General features: G+C 45.0%; 1 protein-coding gene across 1 annotated transcript in view; it reads left to right on the forward strand.

Annotated features, from left to right (window-relative positions):
- The window catches only part of PHC3 (polyhomeotic homolog 3), a 374,591-nt gene that overhangs the window by 151,423 nt on the left and 197,873 nt on the right, over positions 1-25,295 (forward strand). The window contains exon 7 of the mRNA XM_069213181.1: positions 11,991-12,228. Coding sequence (XP_069069282.1) covers positions 11,991-12,228 — 238 coding nt within the window. The remainder of the gene's footprint in view (positions 1-11,990; positions 12,229-25,295) is intronic.

Below are 25,295 nucleotides of genomic sequence, written 5' to 3' on the forward strand. Positions count from 1 at the left end.
AAGCATCATGAATATTGGGTTACATACAATGTTTGCATATTAAATGTACCCCTCACATTTTCACTCAATGACCTAAACTAGTGATATCAAACACTCTAGTCAAATCTCATAAACAACTTATATTCAGGTAAAATCACTAGTATTTAGGAAGTTGCATTATTATCATGCTTGAATTTATCATGACCAAGATAGGAATCTTAACTCGATAAACTCTTACATACCAGATTTGCAATGGTGAGATGAATTGTTCATATGAAAGCATAATTATGTGTTGATAGCAAAAATACCCAGGGTAATAATTCTATGTCAGGACCGGAGGCGAGGATTATGCTTTTCTTTCTTTCCTTTAATCAAACAGCAGAAGTGAGATGCAATAACAAAATTTCCTAAAACACCCTGGAATAGGACTACAAAATTTCATCAGCCAATCCACGTCATTCCACTGCTCATACTCCGTTGTACCTCCTCAGGCACTTCCTCTATCTTTCCTGTTGTGGAAGAAGATAAGTGCCTTTGTGTTTCAGGTTGTTGGAAGTCATTGTGATTTAGTTACTTAGGTCGCGCGTACAGGTAGTGGTGCCTTAGAATGACGCGCTAACTTTTTCCTTTGCAGGGAGCCATGGGGGTGCTATTCACTGACACCATTCGTGGCTCTTTTTCACCCTGCAAGCACTGTGGTGACTCCACGTGCCTGCAGAGGGCAGAGCGGTGCTCTGACATGCACTGCATGTCTCGTTTATCGCGAGGGCACTACCTTATCTGCGACAGGAGCGTTAGCTCGCAGAAATGCATTTCGGACCACCGCACGCCTTGTAAGCTCTGACACCCCACATGGGGTCCTTATTGGACACAGGCAAGTCACCTTGCCCCAGTTGTTTGGCAGACACCCGGGTGTCCCGGGTCAGTATTGAGCCGCAAGGCTCCTTGCGCTTAGGCCATTAAAGCACGAGAGAACGCTTCCACCGCTGCTTGGGGTGGACCGGGCCCAGGCGTTCATATTTCCCTATAGAACTGGAAGGAGGTGGGCCAGGGGGTTACCCCAGTCGCCTCGCAAAAAGCTCTAAGCAGGCAAATCCTGTAGGGGGCATGCCCCAACAACTTCACGCTGTACCTAGATCTGCTGGACCTGGTCTGGCCCAGTGGTACATTCTGAGAGAGCGTCGGGCTCATTTCTCTGGCCTTCACCTTCAACTTCAAGGGCCTCAGCTGGCCTGTATATTACACCTCCCATACACCCCCAGTTTGCAAGTCGAGGAGGATGGAGAGGAAGAGACCATCTTGTTCCTTTCTATTGATAATGAATTCTGTGAAGTGGTGGATGCGTCCATCTATCAGGCGGTGGATGCCGTAATTGAGCCTCTGGAGAGATGGCTACTCCAGCTGGTGTATTCGTGCCCAACCTACCCTTAACCTGTCTCTCCCTGCTAAGGGATTGGCCGACTGGGGGCTGCCAACCCAACATCCCCTTATGTGCAAAATGGAGGGCAGTCTATGATAAAGTGAAGCAGGTATTTGCAGAGCGCCCCTCTCTGGATACTGATCCACTCTCACTGTTGCCGTCAGCGGATCCTGAGGAGGATGACTCTCATGACTCTAATGACGAGGCAGGCCCATCTAGGCCTTGGAGACCAACCCAAACTCCTTCGGAGCTCCACCAGGCAATGGGGTCATCAGATAGGTTAGACCCTGAACACTTAGTCCCCCCTCGCTCCTCAGAATGGGTTCCCTCAGATAAGGTCATATCATACGTAGCGGCCAAGCTGCGCAAACCTATGGGGAAAAAAGTTCGAGCACGTCTGAGGGCGGAATGCCCTCACCCATCTCTCCCAGGGAAAGTCTCCTCCACCTCAGACATAGATCCCAAGATGGCCACTTTTCTACAAAAGTTTATTAAGGATCCCAAAAAGGGTATCAACAGGTCCTGGAGGGCCTGTCAAGGCAAGCTGCTTGATATTTCTGGGCCTCTTACGAAAATACTGGAGCTGGCGGAACAGGCAAATGCCACGGATACACCGTTATCCCCAGAGGTGGTCTCCGGCTGGGCCCAGAGGGCTATAATCTTTCTGGGGAACGCCAACTTTGGTCTTCCAGTGGAGAGGCGCAGTTCTCTCCTGATAAAGGTCGACCCGAAGCTCGGGGACTTTGCTTCTGTGGAGGCAGGGTTAGTTGCACAGGGGAACCTCTTCGGGGACCCTTTCATCAAGGAACTGACAAAGTTTGTTGCTACGTTTACGTCCCTGGACAAGGCCTAGTCCTCGATTAAAAGGTTGCGCCTTTTCATCTTGGTCGGTCGTGGAAGAGGGCGCTCGATGGGTGGTTTTTACATCCAAGGCCCTGCTAGAGGTCATGCCCCATGCAGGGCAGTTGAGCAACCTCGTTATGGAGAGTTCTTCCCCACCAGACGAGGTCAATGAGGCAGAGGAGCCAAAAGGTCCTTCTGGGGACAACTGCAAGGACCCCAAACCGGTGAGTGTGATGTCAGGGGTTTTCATACCAGTTGGGGGGAGGCTGTCTCTTTTCACACACCACTGGGAGTCGCTTACCTCAGACCCCTGGGTTCTCCAATCCATCACAGGATATCAGCTAGAGTTCTTTGAGTCCCCCATTCAAGTCTCTTGCCCGTGTACCCTAGTGTTCACCAGTTCCCAAGAAGCTTTGGTGGACCAGGAGTTGAGGGAATTGTGCCGCAAGGCAGCTATAGCTCTGACTACTCTTCATCCTCGGGGTTTCTAGAGCAACATTTTTTTAGTGGACGAACAGGATGGAGGCCAGCGTCTGGTAATCAACTTGAGAGAGTTCAATGGCTGGCTACCTTACCACCATTTCAAGATGGAAGGCATCCATCTATTGCACGATTTTCTTTACCCCAATGATTGGATGGTGCGCCTGGATCTCCAAGATGCTTATATTGCGGTACCAATTCCCCCCCCAACATTATTTTCTAAAATTTCAGTGGAAGGGGCAGGTCTACGAGTTGACGACACTGCCGTTTGGCCTGTCCTCGGCCCCCTTGTGCTTCAACAAGGTTCTGAGGCTGGCAGTCGAACAACTCAGGGCGAGGGTAATATGTTTGATCAGCTACCTAGACAACCTTTTGAAGATGGATCATTGCCCCCACAGGCTGCGGGAGCAGCTGCAGAACACCATGTCTCTCCTAGAGAGTTTGGGTTTCTTTCTTTGTTTTTTTTTGTTTCACAATTCTTTATTAAGGATTATACAAAGGAAAGTAACATCATGCATGGCAATTACAGTACAGAGGAACAGCATGAGCTTTCTCATTCAATACAGTACACCCGACATTTCGACAATCATAAGCGCCTGAATTAGTGATGAAATTCCATGCTGAACGTGTACAAAATTTTAAGTAATGAGAGCTTTAGTACATGTAGCTGCGAGTCCAGTCCCTGTACATTATCATCTTCAAAAAGAAAGGGCAGGGCATAGCGGCAGGGTGCAGTACTATAACAGTCTCGAGTTTACGGGTCTGGTATACCTTTACATTATAAGGGGACACACCTCATAATACTAGGACCTCTGATGAGTAAGGATTGCGGCAAACTACGACAGTGTGGAGAAGGGAGCAGGGGCGTCAAAAGGACAGTAGTTATTGTTGAGAGCTCTTGTCTTGTGACGGCGGGCGAGTAAACTATCATACACAAGATGCAGAGTGAATAATGGTAGGATTATAATCCGTTTTGGAGAAGAAAGAAAAAAGTAAGGAAGGGAGAAGAAAGTAGAAGAGGGAAAGGTTCGAAAAAGAGAGAAATAAATGTAGATAGGAGGGGAAAGGAGGGGGCATATATTGAGAAGTGTGGGGGGAGGGGAAGTGAGCAGAAGAATAAAAATCAGAATACGTAGCGTAAGAAAGAAGAGAGAGGACAGAGTGCTAAAGAGAGGGAGGAGTTAAAAAGGGAGAGTGAGATAACCAGAGAGAGGAAGGGGGGAGGGAAAGGAAAGGGAGGTAGTAAGAAAGGGGGGTAGAAAGAAAGAAAGAAAGAGAGAGAGAGAGATACCGACCGACCGACCGAGACAGACCGAGACCCCACCCCACAGCTGGGTTGCAGTGAGGGAGGGAGAGAAGAGACAGACGGGGTGAGGGGGTGCAGTGGGTGGACGTGAGGGTTAGCGATCCTCAAGTCAGGGGAAGGGGGTCCAGGTTTGTAGGAACACCTCTGTCTGGTTCTGCATGGCATAAATAATGCGTTTATGGGCAGCAGTTTGAAACATTGATGATAGCCCTTCATCATGGGAGGGGGGAGTTGCTGTTCGCCAATGTCGTAGGGAGCGCCATATATATGGGGACGAAGTTGTGTGTGGGATATATCCCTGACTGCCAGTCTAGTGCAGTAGAAGCAAGGGTGCTGGGAGAGAGGGTGGTAACGGCAATACGTCCCTCAGCATGGCTCTGACTGCCTCCCAGTACGGTTGTATGGTTGGACAATCACATAGTATATGCATTAGGTCACAGCGTTGGTATGGGTGTGGGCAGCACCAGCATTGCGCATGGGGCCAGAGCCCGGCGGATCTGAGCTTCTGGTGTGTCCAGTACCAGTCGTGTAGGGTTTTAAAGAGACTAAATTTCATTTGTGCTTCTCGGATGCCTTGTTCCCAAACCTCCATCAGAGCAGTCCACTCTTCCATATCTTAGTCTACCCATAAAAGTCTTTGCCATTTAGCCTTGAGGGTTATTAGAAGGGGGTGAGAGAATAGGTGCTGGTTCAGTAATTTATGTATGCCCGACGTCACTCCACTAAAAGAGCCACAGATAATCAAGCACCGGTAAGTGGTGTAGAGTCATCGGACTTGTACCCATGTGGCTATAAAGACAATGTGAAAGCTGTTGATATTGCTAGGAATAGTGACTAGAGAGTCCAAATTCGGCCTGCAGCGCTGGAAATGTTTTTAGTAGCCCGTTTTCAAGGAGTTGGTAGATAGTTAGCCCACCAGCCCTCGCAGTCAACCATTTCACCGCCTATCAGTAAACCGGTATTGCCCCAGAGTGGCGCGTGAGGGTGAATCTGAGGGTCCACTTCTAAAAGACGGTTTGCTCAGCACCATGAATGTAGCATGGCCTGCACCACTGGATGTGCGGGTTGGGACATGGAGGCTTTGATGCCGTAAAGTACATCCAGGCCTCTTGCTTTACCCAAGAGTGTGCGTTCCGCCAGTACCCAAAGGGGTAAATCTGGCTTGCCCAGGAGCAGGAGGGTCAACTGAGGCAGAGTTTGGGATTCTTTATCAACGCCAAGAAGTCTTTGTTGACTCCCTCCAGACAGACAACCTTTCTGGGTTTTGTCATAAACACGGTAGATGAGACCCTCAGCCTGCCATCCCGCAAGATTGCAAAGATTTGCAGGGAGTCAAGGAAGACAATTTCAAAGTCCGCAATGTCCCTGCCCAGATTGCTCGCATAGTGGGGCTTCTGGCTTCCTCCATACAAGCAATATTTCTATGCCCCGTTCACTACAGGGCCCTACTGTGTCTGAATGCCTCCCAGTTGCACAAGGCCTCTTCTGCTCGGATCAGGTGTCTGACAGATGACACAATGAGTGAGATGAGCTGGTGGCTCTCTCATATGAAGGCCTGGAACAGCCAAGCAATTTTCGGCTCAAATCCTGACATTATTATAGGATCTTGCTGCGGGGATTCCTGCATTGGGGGAAGATGGTCGTCAGCCGATCAAGCCCTCCACATCAACTGTCTGGAGCTCCTGGCAGGCTCTTTCGCCATTCAATGCTGGACCAAAGACAAGGAAAATTGTTCACTTTTACTCAGGATGGACAATCGCTCTGCTGTCTGCTATATCAACCACTTAGGGTGCATCAGATCCAAAGTCCTGGCAGATCTGGCCAAGGATCTTTGGGCATATTGTCTGACATACAATATATCTGTCACTGTGGAATACCTTCCAGGGTCTTCGAAACAAATAGCGGATTGGTGCTCGAGTGGCCAGACACAAGTTTGTTGCACTTAAATCCATGGGTTTTTGTGAAGCTTAATGCAATGTGGGGCCTTTCAGGATAGACCCTTTTGCATCACGGCTGGATCATCTGGTTCCCCGCTATGTCAGCTGGAAGATGGACCCACAGTCCTTGGCGACGGATGCATTTCTCCACAACTGGTCAAAGGAGAAGGGCTACGCCTTTTACGCCTTTGCAATGATAATGCGCATACAGGAGTTGCAAGTCACAGTAATCACTCTGGTTTGGAGATCTCAAGTGTGGTTTCCGGTTCTTCTGGAACTTTCTTGGGATTTTCCAATGCCTCTCCCTCAAGATCCAGATGTTCTAAGGGATCCTCTGGGTCAGAGTCATCCGTTGGTTCTCCAAGGCCGTCTTCCTCTCTTGGCCTGGAGGATTACAGGGAAAAATGGAGAGTCCCAGGCCTTTTGTTTGAAACTGAAAGACTGCTGGCCGCAGCATGGGCAGACAGCACTTCTAAGAGATACAAATCTGCATGGACAAAGGGGGTTGTTGGCTTCAATGCAAAGAGATCCCATGGAGTGCGACGTTGTCCCGGTCTTGAATTTCTTGGCTTTTTTGGCATCCAGGGGTATGGCTTACTGCACTGTTAATGCATACCACTCTGCTATTTCAAAGGGTCACCTTCCCATTCAGGGTTTGCCGTAAGGGAAAATCCTTTAGTGTGTAAAATGGTAAGGGGTATTTGCCTTGCTCTTCCTCCCCAACCCATGTACTTCTATTTATGGGATGTCAATTTGGTCCTTAACCTATTCCAATCCTGGCAAACAAATGAATACCTTTCAAGGGAGGAAATTTCGGCCAAATTAGCGATGTTACTATGCCTTCTTTCCTGCAGAAGGGTTTCAGATGTTTGAGCCCTGGACCTTTCGAGCAGGGTTTTTGCACCTCAGGGAGTCACATTTCATGTAACCAGACGGCCAAAAACAGACACAAGGCTGATTTCTTATCCTGCCTTTGACAACGCTCCCAAGTTGTGCGTGGTGAGATGCCTCAAGCCATATGAGCTTGCAACTGAGGACATTCGCCCCCCCCAGTGGAGTGCCAGTTCCTCATTTACATTAGGAAACCTTTAAAAGCTGTCTCATCGCCGACCATAGCCCGATGGGTAAGATGGGCTATGCAGGAGGCAGGGAATCAATGTGGCTCATTTTGGGGCGCATTTGGTCAGAGGTGCCATGGCATCGAAGACTTTCTCTCTGGGTGCTATCAATGCCGCCGACTGGTCATCAAATTCCATGTTCAAGAGGTTCTACTTTAAACCAGTGTTGGACATGGCATCATTGGCGGTGGATAAGCTTTGAACAAGTATAATCCTTGCCTCGAGTCCTGACATAGAATGAAAAATGTCCTAGTTATCGTAATGGAAAGTTTCAATTCTGTTAAGGACATGGAGGCGAGGATTATTACCTCCCGGATACTGCTCCTCTTATTTCCTGCCCTGTGGGTGTTTTTTCTTTTTCCTGCATGAGAGGTCTGGTTAAGAGTAAGTAAAGAAATCAGATGTTATAATAGTAAATAAGATGTTGGTTTAACGCTACTTTTTTTGTCGTGCTACTGATGTTAACGACTTTCCTTGCAGTGAATAATAAAGTGCATGCGATTTTGACTCTTGGTCAGACGTTATTTTGTGCCTTCCTTCTCGTAGGTAATGAGGCCAACAAAAGTGAATGATTCGTCCATTATCTTCATCTCGCCTCAAGAAAGAGGAAGTGCTTGAGAATGTGCAGCGGGATATGAGCAGTCGAATGACGTGGATTGGCTGATAAAATGTTGAAGTCCTATCCCAGGGTTTTCTGGGAAATGTTGTTTTTCCTCCTAACTTCTGCTGTTTGATTAAAGGAAAGAAAGAAAAGCATAATCCTCGCCTCCTTGCCCTTAATAGAATTGAAACTTTCTGTTACAATAACTAGGAAATGTGTAATTCTCAGAATGACAACATCCAATTAGAAGACTTCTCTCTGAGTTAAGCTGATGATACAATGTAGTACTTAAAAGGCGGTATTAGCCCACATAGTAAGTAGATTACAAGCCAGGTAAACTACTAAATTTAAATATGCAGTTTGTCCATAACACGCATGTAAACAAGGGCAAGGATTGAGTTGTTGAAGACTGGTGAATTCTAACTCAAGATGTCTGCTTTTAAAGCAAAGTGTTAAACAGAACATCTGTCACATATTCAACACAGTGCAGACACACCATATAGTTGTCATTACAAATATCCTGGACTTACCAGCGGGTACTTTTGACTTGTGGAAATATATATTTTGTCAGGTTCGGTGTGTCCAGGTGCAAAATAACCAGCACTTGCCAAAACAATGAGTTTGGAATGAGACTAATGCAATTTGCACACCTGGTTACTGCATGTTTTGCTTATTTTGACCTGTGTTAGCTGTGAAAATTTCAGCATGCTTTCCAGGTGAAATCTGCACAGGGAAAGGTATCGTCATAGCCTAAAAGTCACAATCCTAGTTTGGGCGTAAACACATTCCTGCACTCTCTGCAAAGGCAAAGTTGAGTTTAATTGCTCTTCCAATAGTACACTTGTCCAGGCAACAACAACACAGCACAACATATTAGGCAAAACTCTGTGCACATGTTCAACAGAGCTGAGATTCTCTGTAAATCTGGTTATCATTGAGCTTACAACAGTATTCACACTACTATTTACACAGTAATAAACAAAGCAAACAACATATATAGAAACGAATGCAGCACACACGTAGGTGTTGAAAACTGCACCATCCACTGAGACCACTCACATCCAAAACAACACATTAGACAGGAAATTTTCAGTACACACACAGTGTCACAGATTTGTCTTGTAGTTGTGTATTACTGAGCTCACCACAGTACTGACTGTAATAAGCAAACAGTCACAACCTCCAGCAGAACACATTAGGCAGGGCAGTGTGCACCCATCCAATACAACTCAGATATATGGTATAAGTGGATTTCACCACACTCACAACAGGACTACACTCTTCGTAAAACAACAAACGACTTCACAGTAACACATAAAACACCAAACCCAGCAGTCACCTAAAACCCCACAGTTAGTTTGGTGAAGGGATACTATAAATCTTCAGTAAGATTCCATAGTACTAGCCAGACACATGCCTGAATTTGTAAAGAACTCTAGGATATCTCAGCAAATAGCACAAGCAATTAATGAACACAAACAAGTAATAAATGAACCACACCCTACTCTTCTAATCATCCAGCTCAGACAACCAGAAATCATATACTCGTCTTTAATAGAATTCTGAAGCCCATGGTGTGAAGCTACCTGCGCACCTTAAAGTGCTTCTAGGCTATACTAATGACGTAAAGTGCTTAATACTAATATCACTAAAATAAAGTAATTCACTAGCAATGTTGAACCACTTAAGCACCTCACGTTCATTCATTGGTGAAGAAGTGGGAATGTTTCATACTGAGCTTGCCTTTGAGTGTATGAGTGCAGGTGTGTTTTCTCAGATAGTCATCTCGGCTAACTAATATGCTCACTTACTTCACTAGTGTAAGTGTCTGTTTTTATATTTGTGAGTACATGTATGATTCAGTATAGATGGCACAGTTGGGATCCTACTTCATGTTCAGCACTTAGGTAATAATGATGCAAGTGGTGCAAAAGGCTTTATAAATCAGCAACAGTCCCCACCATTGTCAAACCCAGCCACTTGGCGCTGCTGTGCTCGTTAGTAGCCTTTGCCAAGATCAACCATCTGAAATTTTTAGTCAGTCACTGCAGTCATAGATGTTTAAAAAACATCACTGAAATGCTACGCCGTTTTCCTTTCTCATAGAAAATAAGATGGGCTCACAGATTTATTTTGGTTCTCACCTGTCAGTTCAATGTGTGATGTTCCAGATGTCCCTATAACCACTCTGATTGTATTTAACATTGACATGGAGCAACACTATTTTCTTGCATTCCACTAACTTAGGGACAACACACAACTTTACAGCAAATTATACTGTTGAAAGATGGATGTCAGCCATCAAACTCTGCCACATCAAGACACCCTCTAAATTGAGTGAGTAGGCATTGCTGGAGAGCATGAATATGGAAGACATCTCCCTCTTCCTCTTGACTAGCGCTTAATTCCAAGGCTTTTAAATAGATTCAGACCTCTCCTTCAGGAAGAGAATGATGATAAAGGTCGAGAGCATAGCTGTGGCTGATCATACTGCACAAAATTAAGATTTTTCTCTCATATAACACCACATCCTTTCTAGCCAAGGTACCTGTACTCTTGCATATTGAGGACACAGTGCTGTTTTTACTGACTGCTCTGATTACACTCTGACACCACTGCATTTTGAACAGCAGTTTCATCAAGGGTAGTAAGCTTTACATGAGTATACCTATCATGGCATGGTGAGAACAGGTTTCATCAGAGTGAGGTATGTGAAGTGGGACAGTGGAGAATCAGTACTTATTTGGCACCTGAAGCACTTTAGTGTCACACATTTTCCCTGATAAATTAAGGCTATGACCTAAGACTCATAACATATTGTCTTTGTTTAGGATATGCCAACATATTATGAGTTTTTAAACATTCATGTTTATAGCAAAGGAACAGAGCACACCCACAACACATGCGTTTCATTCCATATAGCCCAACTTAAAAAGTCTCTTTATGCTAGCAAGCAGGTAGGAATATCTTTATAAAAGGATCCACTCTGATGACATTTGCTTGATATAGTGCGAATCCCAAGGACTTTTGCTGACTGCAGAAACGAAGGCTGTGTACACCCTAGCAGGGGGTTGTAGCTACATTTCCCATTATGGCAGACAGAAAAGAAGGATTTCTGTTAGACTGTGTCATGCTACTGCTCTAATAGTCATCACAATAACTTTTTTCCACCATTGCCACTCTAGCATGATGACATGGACTGACTTTGCTCTAGTAAACCTAGAAGTCAATCTCTTTCTACATCTCTCTAAATCACCTCTCCATCTCAGTCTCTCCTTCTACTTCACAACTCTGTCAATGTCATCCTCGGTACATCTCCCCCCTCTTTCGCTACCTGTCCTGCCTCTACACATCTTTTGACTCCTAATCTCCTTGCCCATCATCCTTCTCTTTCTGCATTAGCCCAGCGTCACTACTCTCTTTAGTTGACCTGTCTTTGTAATACTCTTTTCAGTGTGCCCATCACTTTACCTGCCACACTGTCTACCTTGCATTATTCTGACTTTTCTCACTACCTTCCCAGCTATTTGTGTTTCCATCTCATCCATCTCTCTACTTCATCTCTATCGCTACCCCCCTCTATTTCATATTTTACACCATACAGTCCTCCTCTCTCTTTATCTCTCTGTCTCTAATCTACTTCTGTCTCTAGCCCCTTCCAGTTTTAATTTATCCACAGAACTGGAGTTGACTGCCTGGCACACAAAGTGTACAAATAGAATAAGCAGGAAAGGCAAGGTGAGAAGGAGATAAGTTCAGAGCAATAGAATGAGGACAACATCTTGTTCGGCAAGAACAGTACTTGGGTGCATACTTGATAAATGAGTATAAGGTATTACAATATGTTTTTGAGAACTAGCCCCATATAAATAAACGGATCTTCTATGATGAAGAATAGTGTTTGTCTTCAACAAAAGATTAAATCATGCTGGCAGTATGTTTAGAATATTAAATAGAATAAAAAGAACCCATGCTAATACACCTTATTTTAGAATCAGCGAGTCAATGAATTCTGTTGAAAATTATGTTTAAAGATTTTAAATAAATCATGCTTGGTTAAATTTCATAGAACAAGGCAATGGATTGACTGAAATAAGAATCTTTGTTGGTTTAATGACTCTTCATGTGCACATGTGATTCCATATATGCGAACAAGTGAATTGGTGCAGGCACGGAGCTGGAGATGCAGGGGCCAGGTAATCATAAATTGGCAATCATGAAGTATTGACTATGGATTTCTGTAACCCTGCTTTGAGTTTACTGCCTGAGTGCTCTCATCTGATCTTTAGTAATTTTGTTTTTCTAGGTTCAGAATGTGGCTCTTCATAGTCAACAGTTGGGAGCACTTTCATGCTCGCAGAAAAGTCCACCAAGAATCTGTACACAAAGTCATGCAACAGCTGTAAGCCACAAGCCAACAGTAACTAGTTCCAAAGTCACACAATCAGATATTTCAGTTGAGATTAACAGGAAAAGTCCTAGCCAAGAATCCCGCTCTACAACTGTCACTCATACATCAAGTTTGCATCAAATAATACCATCAGGTTGGTTGAAACCTCTTTAATATGAAAGAATATGTAAATTTTAAATGAAGTTGTTCATTCTAAGTAATTGCATTTCATATCTTCACAATTGTACTGGTTTATATCAGTGCCATTGATCAGGATTTAAATGTTCTAGAACTTGAAGACACAAACCTACAGCTACATATATTTCACAAACTTAAATGATTGGTTTGCCATTTTTGCTGTGCTTCAGAATTACCCCTTTTTAGAATTGGCTGCCAACATACCTAACCATTTTGTTAATCTCATTTCTAAGTGACTTGCAATTTGAATGAAAACCTAGTATTATGTTATTAATCTACTACCCAAAATTGGCCCCTTGTGAAGGTGTTTAATGTATTGAAAATTGCACATAATGGAATGCTTGTTTAGCCTGTCCCTTAGTAAAGAAAGGATTAAAACATGTGTTTTTACTGGCTACCTTTCAATGTTAATAAGGTTAAGCTTACACTCTGGGACCTATTCTAATTCTCTTTTCAGTTTCACACTAGAAAATGAAGTGATGGTTTGGGGGTTAATAATGAGCATATACTTTATCTCAAACCCTAGGTGAACAGAACAGTGTGATTTGTTGATTGATTTAATCACAGCTGAATTGACTCTATTGTCTGTTGTCCTCCGATTTCTCACAAGTAGTACAAATATCGCCATTGCTAAAATAGCAAACTACAATATGCTTTATGGAGAGAAAGTTTCTTGTTGATAAGACTACTTAAGCTGCAGTGAAAATAATGATTTTCACTTTCTGAGAACTAGAATAGTTGATCTTCACAACAAGTGTCTGTATTATGCCTGACCTCAGTGGCAGAAAAAAATGTTGCTGTGGGCTGCCACAACCTAGGAACTTGCTATTATGTCTAGAGTCTGGGTTAGTGTATTTATAGAAGTGTGACAATCTAGGGTCTGGCATGTAAAATGTTCAGAACGTTTGATTAAGTATTCTCTTAATAGTCAATTGGCCAATGTGTTCTGCTGCATAGGCAGGTAATTTCTTAGAATACGTTTCTTGATCTTCTTACTTCTTCTTTTTATTGTTGATAAGCCAATGAACTATGGCGGTCATTCTGACCGCGGCGGGCGGTGGTCGCCGCCCGCCATGCGGTTACCGCCGAATGACCGCACCGCGGTCAAAAGACCGCGGCGGTCATTCCAACTTTCCCACTGGGCCGGCGGGCGACCGCCAAACGGCCGCCCGCCGGCCCAGCGGGAAAGCCCCTGCAACGAGGAAGCCGGCTCCAAATGGAGCCGGCGGAGTTGCAGGGGTGCGACGGGTGCAGTGGCACCCGTCGCGATTTTCACTGTCTGCAAAGCAGACAGTGAAAATCTTTGTGGGGCCCTGTTAGGGGGCCCCTGCACTGCCCATGCCAGTGGCATGGGCAGTGCAGGGGCCCCCAGGGGCCCCACGGCACCCGTTCCCGCCATTCTGGTTCTGGCGGTGGACACCGCCAGAAACAGGCTGGCGGGAAGGGGGTCGGAATCCCCATGGCGGTGCTGCAAGCAGCGCCGCCATGGCGGATTCCCTGGGCCAGGGGAAAACCGGCGGGAAACCGCTGGTTCCCCTTTTCTGACCGCGGCTTTACCGCCGCGGTCAGAATAGCCCAGGAAGCACCACCAGCCTGTTGGCGGTGCTTCCGCCGCCCTCCGCCATGGCGGTCATGGACCGCCAGGGTCAGAATGACCCCCTATGTGCATTCCATCTGCATTGTTTTCACTAGTTACCTCGGGAACTCATGCAGTTTACGGTTGGTAGGGATGGAAGTGTAAGAGTACAATAGGTTTTGCATCTTCTGCTCTGCCAGAAGCACAATTGAATATAACTGAAGAGAAATTAATGATGTATCTTTGAGCTGACAAGACCTTCATAACTTTTTTGTGAGAAAGGAGATTCATTATTATGACCGACCAAAACCCTCCTAGTTGTATAGTAATTTAAGGGAAGGTTGTAAGTCTTGTGATTGCTAGATTGTTTTGTTTGGCAAATGAAGTTCTTTTACTTCTGTTTTGAATGTTGGTAGTAAAGATATTTTCATTGATTTCCTATCTGGATTGATGGTGCAAGTGTTTGTCTTTAAGACTGTCACAGTTGTACTGGATACACTTTTTTCATGCTTTTATTAGGGAATGTTTTCCAAAAGTAATTGCACCAGAAGTGGGATCTAGTTTGTGTCTTGTGAAATGGTGTTTAATTGAGTTAGCTCTGTATCCCTACCTGTGGCCTTATACCACCCTCAGGCCTTTGGTTAAACATAAAGTGTCTCAAGGCTGAGCATGTTAATTTGGCAGTGAGAGTTGACATGCCAAAAGTGGGATCTGTACAGTCTTTGTTGTCTTAAGTTTAAACTAACACATTATGATGGGTTGTACTCAGTTTGGACTGCATTCTATTCTGCTGCCACGCCGGTCAACTTGAGGAACATTTGATCACATCACGCCCTTATTGCTTGATCTGTGTGCCTACCCATCTTGGCCAGGAACCTCTGCAGAGGTTGCTGTCTGACCCGCCAACCCATTATTCAGAGTAGTCCTCTTTTCCTGCTTTAATTGCTCTCCATTTTTGTGCCTTGTGAGGTCTTTGTGTAGACAAACCCTTCCATGTGACTTACTCAGTTGAGAACAACATGTTACCTAAGACAATCATTCAATCATGCCACGACCACCACTGAGATCCTTGTCTCTTGACATCAGGAAGAAGCCTTACCTGCACACTTCCTTCACACATCTTGAAACCCATTCTATCTCTTGGCTCCTAAAGGAATACTCTCTGATTGCTAAAATTTATAAACTCCAAATCTGTTTACTGCAGTTTTTCAAAGTGTTTTGCATTCTCCGATTTTACTGTAATGGTTAACGTTTTTCTTCCATTGCTCTTAGTAATCGTGAAAACTGATTATATGTGGAGCACACTGATGCCAGATTGTAAGAAAATGCTTATTTTTCTTGTGACTGATGCTGCACGGTTACTCTAACCAGGCCCCAGTACATGTGCTCTGACCCCTAAACATGTCAAAATTGCCTATGGTCCCAATTAGCATACTTATTGTACATGTACCTATACGTCTGTAGTATATGGTACTGATTGTACCCAGGGTCTGTAAGATAAATGTCACCAGTGGACTGCAGCACATATTGTGCCACCACTAAAAATGCAGTGTGAAACATGATTGCAGGCCTACCACCTGTAACCTGGCTGTGCAGAGTAAATCCTGAAATTTGACCTGCCACAATAATCCCTTTCAACATGTGTGAATCCTCCTTTCAGCTATTAATTTGTCACCCCTAAGTAAGCCTTAAGGCCCAATAAATCAGGATGCATGATATTTAACCCCTTCGCTGCCAGGCCTTTTCCCCCTCCTGTGCCAGGCCTTTTTTGCCTATTTGGAATAGTTCTCGCTTAGGCCCTCATAACCTTTTGTCCACACAAGCTACCCACGCCAAATTTGCATCCTTTCTTCCAACATCCTAGGGATTCTAGAGGTACCCAGACTTTGTGTGTTCCCCTGAAGGAGGCCAAGAAATTAGCCAAAAATACAGAGAAATTGTAGTTTTTTTTAAAAGAAAATGGGAAAAAGGGGCTGCAGAAGAAGGCTTGTGGTTTTTTCCCCTGAAAATGGCATCAAGAAAGGGTTTGCGGTGCTAAAATCATCAGCTTCCCAGCTTTCAGGAACAGGCAGACTTGAATCAGAAAACCCAATTTTTCAACACAATTTTGGCATTTTGGTGGGACATACCCCATTTTTACGATTTTTTGTGCTTTCAGCCTCCTTCCAGTCAGTGACAGAAATGGGAGTGAAACCAATGCTGGATCCCAGAAACCTAAACATTTCCGGAAAGTAGACAAAATTCTGAATTCAGCAAGGGGTAATTTGTGTAGATCCTACAAGGGTTTCCTACAGAAAATAACAACTGATTTTTTTTTTTATTGAAATTGAGGTAAAAAAACAGCAATTTTGCTCTACGTTTTACTCTGTAACTTTTTCCTGCAATGTCAGGTTTTTGAGAGCAATATACCGTTATGTCTGCTGGACTCTTCTGGTTGCGGGGATATATAGGGCTTGTAGGTTCATCAAGAACCCTAGGTACCCAGAGCCAATAAATGAGCTGCACCCTGCAGTGGGTTTTCATTCTATACCGGGTATACAGCAATTCATTTGCTGAAATATAAAGAGTGAAAAATAGCTATCAAGAAAACCTCTGTATTTCCAAAATGAGCACAAGATAAGGTGTTGAGGACCAGTGGTTATTTGCACATCTCTGAATTCCGGGGCGCCCAAACTAGCATGTTATATTTGGAAGGAAAAAATGTAGAGAAAGACAAGGGGCAATAACAATTGTTTTGCTATTCTATGTTCCCCCAAGTCTCCCGATAAAAATTATACCTCACTTGCGTGGGTAGGCTGAGAGCCCGTGACAGAAAATGCCCCAAAACACAACGTGGACACATCCCATTTTTTGACAGAAAACAGAGGTGTTTTTTGTAAATTGCCTACCTGTAGATTTTGGCCTCTAGCTCAGCCGGCACCTAGGGAAACCTACCAAACCTGTGCATTTTTGAAAACTAGAGACCTAGGGGAATCTAAGATGGGGTGACTTGTGGGGCTCTGACCACGTTCTGTTACCCAGAATCCTTTGCAAACCTCAAAGTATGGCTAAAAACACACGTTTTCCTCACATTTCGGTGACAGAAAGTTCTGGAATCTGAGAGGAGCCACAAATTACCTTCCACCCAGCGTTCCCTCAAGTCTCCCGATAAAAATGATACCTCATTTGTGTGGGTAGGCCTAGCACCCACGAAAGGAAATGGCTCAAAACACAACGTGGACACATCAAAATTATCAAATACAAAACTACCAGTTTTTGCAGGGGGGTGCCTGCGTTTTTGGTCCTGGGCTCAGCAGCCTTCTAGGGAAACCTACCAAACCCAGACAGTTCTTAAAACTAGACACCCGAGGGAGGCCAGTGAGGTGTGACGTGCGTGGATCCCCCAATGTTTTCTTACCCAGAATCCTCAGCAAACCTCAAATTTAGCTAAAAAATCACATTTTTCCCACATTTGTGTGTGAGATCACCGCACTGGGACACATTTCATACCACCCAATGTTCCCCTCAGTCTCCCGGTAAAAATGATACCTCATTTGTGTAGGTGGGCCAAGTGCTTGTGAAAGGGAAGAGCCAAAAACATGTCGATATTGAGGGGGAACAAAGGGGGTCCAAAAGGGCAGTTTGCAAAAAAACATTTTTAGGCTGACAAGTGCAGCAGAATTTTTATCGGTATAGATGAGACAATGCTGGGTGGTAGGAATTTTGTGGATTTCTGCAGATTCCGGAAGGTTCCATTACAAAAACGTGGGAAAAATGTGTGATTTCCAGCAAAGTTGGAGGTTTGCAGGGGATTGTGGGTACAAAAATGGTGCGGGTGCATGTGAAACACACCAGTCTGGAATCACCCAGATGTTTAGTTTTCAGATGTGTCTAGGTCTTGTGGATTTTTCTACATGGCAGCGTCCCAAAGTCCATAAAGTGCAGCCCTCACCATTCCAAGTGGGACGATTTTGAGAGTAAGCCAAGTTCTCATGGCCCAAATGTAAAACTAAAACCCAAAATAATCAAATGCCTTCTTGCTTGCTGTGGGATAAGATGTTTTAGAGTGCGGGGTAGAGCTGAAAGACTGTTACCCCCTTCAGTTGAGGTGGGGACGTAACCAGGCCCATACTGGTTAGTAGCCACCACCCCAATATTTTTTGTTTTTTTTAAATTCCCTGGCATCTAGTAGACTTTCTGCCCCCGCCCCCCGGGTGTGGATCAGGGGTAATTGCCCCATCTGCCCACTAGTGGGCAGAACAACTTTGGCCCCATTTATTTGGGGTGGGGGTATACCCCCCCGCCCCCTCTTATTTTTGGGGAAAAAAAACTTCTCTGGCCTCTGGTGGGCTTTCTGCACCCCCCTTGGGGCAGATGGGCCTTCCAAAAATAGGCCCATCTGCCCCCAATGGGGGGCAGATATGGCCAATAGTAATGTGCTCCCATGGGGAGCGACCCTTACCCAAGGGGCTGCCTCCCTAAAGAAAACACACGCATACACACACACACCAATCCCTGGTGCCTAAGTGGTTTCTGCCCCCCTGGGGGCAGATTGGCCTAACAGAAATTGGCCGATCTGCCCCCAAGGGGGGCAGAAATGGTCTAAAAACAATTTGCCCCCCAGGGGAGCGACCCTTGCCTAATGGGTCGCGCCCCATCTCTAAAAAAACAAACAAACAAAAAAAATAACACAAAAAAAAATTTGCCCTGGTGCCTAGAGGTTTCTGCCCCCGGGGGGGGGGGGGCAGAGATGGCCTAGAATAAATTTGCCCCTCCAAACCCCATCCCCCCCCCCCCCGGTAGTGACCTTGCATACGGGGTCGCTCCCCTTGCGTGACATTGGTGCAAAAAAAAAAATCCCCGGTGCCTAGTTGTTTCTGCTGCTTTTCTGCCCCCAAGGGGGGCATAAATGGTTTAAATACAATTTGCCCCCCAGGGGAGCAACCCTTGCCTAATGGGTCGCTCCCCATCTCTAAAAAAACAAACAAACAAAAAATAAAAACACAAAAAAAAAATTAGCCCTTGCACCTAGAGGTTTCTGCCCCCGGGGAGAGGGGGGGGGGCAGAAATGGTCTACAATAAATTTGCCTCCCCACCCCCCTGGGGAGCGACCCTTGCCTACGGGGTCGCTTCCCTAGCGTGACATTGGCGCAAAAAAAAAGATCCCCGGTGCCTAGTGGTGTCTTCCCCCTTTGGGGGCAGATTGACCTAAAATCGGCCGATCTGCCCCCAAAGGCGGCAAAAATGGCCTAAATAAATTTCCGGGGGAGTGACCCTTGCCTTAGGGGTCGTTCACCATCTGTAAAACAAGAACAACAAAAAAAAAAAACTTGCCTAGTGATTTCTGCCCTCTTGGGGGCAGATCGGCCTAATTAAAATAGGCTGATCTGCCATGTCCTAAAATAAATTTGTCCCCCAGTGGAACGACCCTTGCCTAAAGGGTCGCTCCCCTTGCGTGAAATTCCCGAAGGAAAAAAAAAACTCCCTGGTGTCTAGTGGTTTCTGTCCCCTTTGGGGGTAGATTGGCCTCATAAAAATAGGCCAATCTGCCCCCAAGGGGGGCAGAAATGGCCTAAATATAATTTGCCCCATAGAGGAGCGACCCTTGCCAAATGTGTCGCTCCCCACCTCTAAAAACAAATAACAAAACAAAAACAAAAAAATTATCCCTGGTGCCTAGAGGTTTCTGCCCCCCTGGGGGCAGATCGGCCTAATAATATTGCCGATCTGTCCCCAGAGGGGGCAGAAAAGGCCTTAAAAAAAATGCCCCCTCGGGACCGACCCTTGCCCAAAGGGTCGCTCCACTATGCCAATTTCCACAGAAAAAATAAATCCCTGGTGTCTAGTGGGCGTTTCATAAGCCGGATTGCTTTACAATCTGGCTTTTGAAACTCTGAGAGAGACTTCAAAGGGCCTCCTCCACGTGATCAGAAGAGAAATGCTTTGCATTTCTCTTCCGATCGCGCTGGAAGCTGAGCTTCCAGCGAGATGGAGGAGGCCTCTGTGATTGTCAGTGCGCAATGCGCGCTGACTTCACAGGGTGGGGTGGGGGGGTCGGGGGTGGAAGGGGAAGGGATTCCCCTTCCATCCACGACCGGGGGGTGTGGGACCCCAGTTCCCGGGTGCAGGACGAGGTGATCTCGTCCAAGGCACCCGGGAACCGGTGCCTTGGACGAGATCAAAGAAAGATGTGAATGTTTAATGTAAAACATGTCCTTGCAGTGATCTGGCCGCCAGAAGCTATTTACATGTAGCAAGGCTACCTGCTCCACAGAAAAGCATGGTAGTTACTATTACAATTAAATAATGTCACTGCCCAGGACCCAGCTAAAAGTTAATTCTTTGATTTTTTTTTTTAAATGTATAATACAAGTTCAATTTATTGGAAAAGTCAAATTTGTAATAAATACTTTACTAAAGGTACTTTAACCTGCCTAAAGCCTATAGAAGCTCGTTCACAAGAGCTTATGGTTATCTCCCAGGAACTGAATTAATCCTTAACGGTGTGTGAACTTGTTCCTAGAGATGAGGCAAAGGTTTTTTTGTGATGGGAGGTGTTTAGATCCTCTGACAGTATGACCATCTGTGCTTTGTCCAGGAACCTAATTTTCTTCAAAGAGGCCTTCCCTGTCACAGGTGGGTGTAGTCAACACCTGGGCCTGTCTCCGTTCTTTATCCCCATAGCCACTCAGGCAACCATCCCAGTAGCAAAAGAGCTGCCCCCTTTCCCATTTTGAGTGATCACAGAGGAGTAGTTGCTGATTTCCGTGACCACATCTCTAGGGTGGGCACAGGAGCGCTGCATAGGGGAAGAAATGTTCTGCCAAGTTGTTTTTAGATAGAGAAGTGCAATGTGGGATTGTTTGCAGCACGGAAAATAGTAAATACTGCGAATGTGGGTAGGGGTACCCCTGGGACCTTTTTCCTTATTCGTTAGATAGGAGCAAGGAGTCACCCCGATCCACAAATTAGTACCAGGCAAAAATGTGGCACCACTTGGTACCTTCTTCAGAACACTACTCAACCTGTGGAAGACACAACATGTTGTTGAGACCTATAAAGTGATCTAAAAGCTGTGATCTGCTTCCACTTGTGCCCAGGACAAAGAAGTGGACTCCAAGGGTCAGTTGGCTACATGGACACAAAAGCTGCAAGAAGCCCACTTTCCTGAAAAAGCAGAGCAGACCAGACCAGTTTCACCTGAACTTTCCCTGGACCTCGCCGGTGGCTTCTGTTGAAATGAATCTTGACTTCCAAGTGCTGAGCCCTTAATTGGTATCAGAGTTTACTCCTCCTCCCTAAGCCTAAATACCTGGAACTTAAAAACATTTTGCCTGGAGAACCATTGAGGAACTGGGACTGAGACCAGCCTGCTAGCTGATCTGCTGAGGAACCATCGCTGGTGGGCCTGACTTTGCCTTAGCTCCTGCTATGTTCTTCTTTGCAGTAGCAAATCCACTTCAGAGAGCTTGACGCTTAGTGGCACATGAGGATGTTGAGTCCTCCTCGGCTACAGCCTGCATGTTAAAAGCTTAATTCACCGGGCCCAACACAGAGAAGCATCCGATCAGTGACATCCTGGGTGTGAACTCCGGACTTATCCCACAGTGGCCTTTTCTGCCTTCGTCAACTGCTTCACTGAGAACTTGCCCTCTGTCAGCCTGTTGCTGATGAGTCTGCTGTCTTGCCCTGCTGTGGTTTCTGCCTACTCTGAAAATTTCTTAGAGTGAATGTAACTTTCTGACCAGAATGACTCTAACAGGTGTATTCAACCCGCGTACCATTGCAGGCGGACTTAATAGTTACCCTTGTCCTGGTCAAGCATGACTAGTTTCCCGCTATTAGTGCTCTGCGTTTTTGGCACTATTTGTATTTAAAACTCATATCTCTGGTATGCCTTATCACATTTTTATGGTTTTGCTGTAGTTTTGTTCGTTAGATTATTCTCAATTTTGATAAATTGGAGTGGTATTTTAATTGTTAAGTTTTTGACTTTATACCTGTCTTCTGAGTGACTTACACACTACTTTAAGCTAAGCCTGTCTGCTCCGTGCCAAAGATACCATGGACTGAATTCAGGTTTAAGTTGCTGAAACCTTTACTGCACCTCACAGAAATAGTGACATGATTACCAGTTGGGGACTACCATTGACCCCCTACTAATAAGCCACTTTTTCACACACATGGTCCAGGCTCTCAATGTAAACATAGCAAATGAGGAAAATGTTAACGGTTGAGAGAGAGACAGCAGAATTTGTTTTTTTCTTGCTGGGATGAGTAAATAGATGTATAGGAAATTTAGGTTATTAGTTGTAGATCTGATACTCGTGAGGGTGGTAAAGAGTCAGCAATAAATCAAGCTGTTATTTAATAGTAGGAAAGCAGTTATAAAATAAGTTAGTGGTTGAAGATGTTTTATTGGACTATAAAGAAATATTTTATAGACCGACCCCCTGGGGAGGTACAGTTTTGATATCTATTCACAAGGTGAGTAATCTGCAGTTAGAAGTATCCATTAGAAGACAAATTAGTTACCTTTCATAATGCTCTTTCTGGTGTATACTCTGTACAACCACAGATTCCTCACCCACCTTTCTGGGAAATGGACTCTTTTGGTCTATGATTTAAAAAAAAAAGGGCTCAAGTTACAGATCTGCACACTGCCACAGTTAGACTATTAAGGCTCTGCATCCAACAGATATTAAAAAAAGACTGACCTCAGCCCACTGAGTTGGTGACTATGTAGGGGCCCCATTGTCCCATCTGGGCTGGAATGCACCTGCGGCTGAGCCGCATAATGGCACCTAAACAAACACAAGGGAATCGCTGAGAAACTTTTCCGGCTCGAGTCTGGCGCCTGGGGATATTTATAAGGTGAGAAATTTGCGGTTAGAGGATCAACCAGAAAGAGGATTACCAAAGGGAACTAACTTGTTTGTCTCTGTCAGACGGTCCCTATGCAAAGGTCAGTTACTTTAGTCCCTTCCAACTTCCGCACCTCCTCCAGGCTTGATGCTTCCTTTACTTGCTCACATGCAGGATGCTTTGGCACTCAGGACAGTTAGTGTTCCTCCTCCAGATCGGACGCCAGGTGATGATCCCTATTTGGGAGAAGAGACCACAACAACAGACAACAATGATTCTTGGGCTCCCATCTTTATACTGCGTTCACAGTGCAAGGCTGTGTATTCAGGGTCTGCTCCTTGGAACCGGTTTAGGGCTGTTCCTCATTAATGTGTCTAAACAAGATCTGGTCTGTTTGCAAGGATGCTCTCTGCCTAGCATGAGATTCTCCAGGTGGAGTATCCACCACTAAAGCAAAAAGAAGTGGGAGCAGGCTAGACAATTTACTATCCCCCCTAGAGATCAGGAGAGACAAAACCCAGTGCCATTCCATTTCCAATATTGCATAGCTCACCCTATAACCCCTACTATCCACCAAATGGCAACTGCAATCAAACTAATGTTCAGCCCACTCAATCAGGAAAGGCCCTGGCACTTCTAAGGTAAGCCCATCTCCCCTTTACTCACTATAGTGTCTGTTGCTCCTCCTCCCATCTAAATGATGCCAGCAATACACATATGCTGTCTGGAGAAAATCAACCTCTCTTCCATCTTGTACTCGAGCTCAGGCTGTGCCCTTCCAAAATGGAACTGACAGGCCAGCAACAGTCATGCATGGCACACTGCTGCTTCTAGCTTACGTGCACAATGCACAGCTTGGCACCACTACTACTTATAGTATACATGCACACAGTGCACAGATTGTCTGGTTTAAGATTCTGGCTCACGATGAGCAGCAGTTCTTAAGTCTAATGTGCCGGTAGGTGCACATTTACAGTTCACAGGTAAAAGGCCTGTCCCTATAATTCACTTCACACAGTATAATCCCACCACTATGCTCCACACATGAGCCCCATGAGAGGGACTTTAGTCCTCTATCACTAAGAGACTGACCTTGATGCGGCCCTACTGCTCCGGGACTAGGTCCAGAACCCCACATTGTCAAAGACTGGGATCAGTGAGTGTTATGATCAAAAATAAAACAAAAGAATAGGATCATAGATGTGCAGTTTGGGCAGGTAGGGCAGTCTACATAATGCAGGTGACATTCCCATCCCAACATCCTCAAAAGTACACACAAACAGTTTTGTCTATGATTGTTTCGGCAATTTCAGGGTCCATCCTGTATGAAACAGCATTTTAAGGAGTTTGAAATAAAACATGCCAGGTCTTCAAAGCACTTAGGAGTTACTTCAAAAGGACATGGGCCCCTATGACACAAGGTGGGATTTACATTGTTCATAATAATATCAGCATTGTGCCTGTAAAAGATATGCTCCTTATCTTCCTCTCAACTCACCTTGAGATCATCTTTCTAATCTTGGATGACTACAGACTAATGATTCATTGACGATCATATCATTTTCTGCCCTAGATATCTCAGTTGAGATGAAAACTTTACTTTACAGGAGGTATTACCTCCTGAAAAGAAGACTAGCTAGTTATGACTGCTTGCAGCTTTAAAGAGTTCATATTCTGAGTAAGGGCTGACCGACTGTTCTGTATTAATCTTCGATTGGTCAGCAGTTTATAATCTCAATACATTAGTTACTCATACATGTCTAGAAGTTTCCCATAACCGGTTCATTGACTACCAACCACATGATCCGGTTGATCCAGCACCCAGGGATAGAGTGACCTATTCTATTTGGCAGCAGTTAGCCCAGAATTTGTGACTTTTATTGAAGTATGTGTGACAATTGCAGAGCACCCAAACAACAGCCTACTAAAGTTTTTCTTTGTTTTTAACCACCCCTTAATATCCGTAGGTAGCATAATCTACAAAACACAAATCACAAATGGCCGAAATATGTCAAGTATATATGAGTCATATGTTTTAGATATCTTGTGCGGGTAATAAATGAGGGCTGTGAAAACAAATTCAGCCCAGGCGTTTTGAACTTTAAAGCTAGGACCATGAAATAGTTCTAGGTGTCAATACTGCCTTCATCTGCTACCGGAGAGGTCGCCCCTCTCCCATAACACCTTTACCCTATCTGCCCTTAAGATAAAGTACATTTTGGGGTTTCTAATAGTGGGGACAGATGTGAGACTTTATCCACTCATTCTTCTGTGATCATAAGCATGTCCAATTAGGCCTAAACAACTATTTCATAATTGTCCGTATTAGAAATATACATAGACCTGGCTTTAATTAGAACACTTTTTCATCTATAAACAGCAGTCTCAAGCTGTTGCCCTATGTAATGTAGAGCTCTGGGGCCACAAGGGCACTGGGGCCCTAAAGTAGCGGAAAATCGCTTTTTGCGCCAATTGTTGAACCTTCCCGCTAGTACCCCTTTACCCCCCCCTTAGACTTCATATGTAGCTGAGGTCAATTTCTGAAGCGATAGGCAGAAGACCAATCCTTTTTTTGGAGGAGGATTTGGGCCACTCCTTAGCTT

The sequence above is a fragment of the Pleurodeles waltl genome, chromosome 11, assembly GCF_031143425.1.
Source record: "Pleurodeles waltl isolate 20211129_DDA chromosome 11, aPleWal1.hap1.20221129, whole genome shotgun sequence".
NCBI classification, from domain to species: Eukaryota; Metazoa; Chordata; class Amphibia; order Caudata; family Salamandridae; genus Pleurodeles; species Pleurodeles waltl.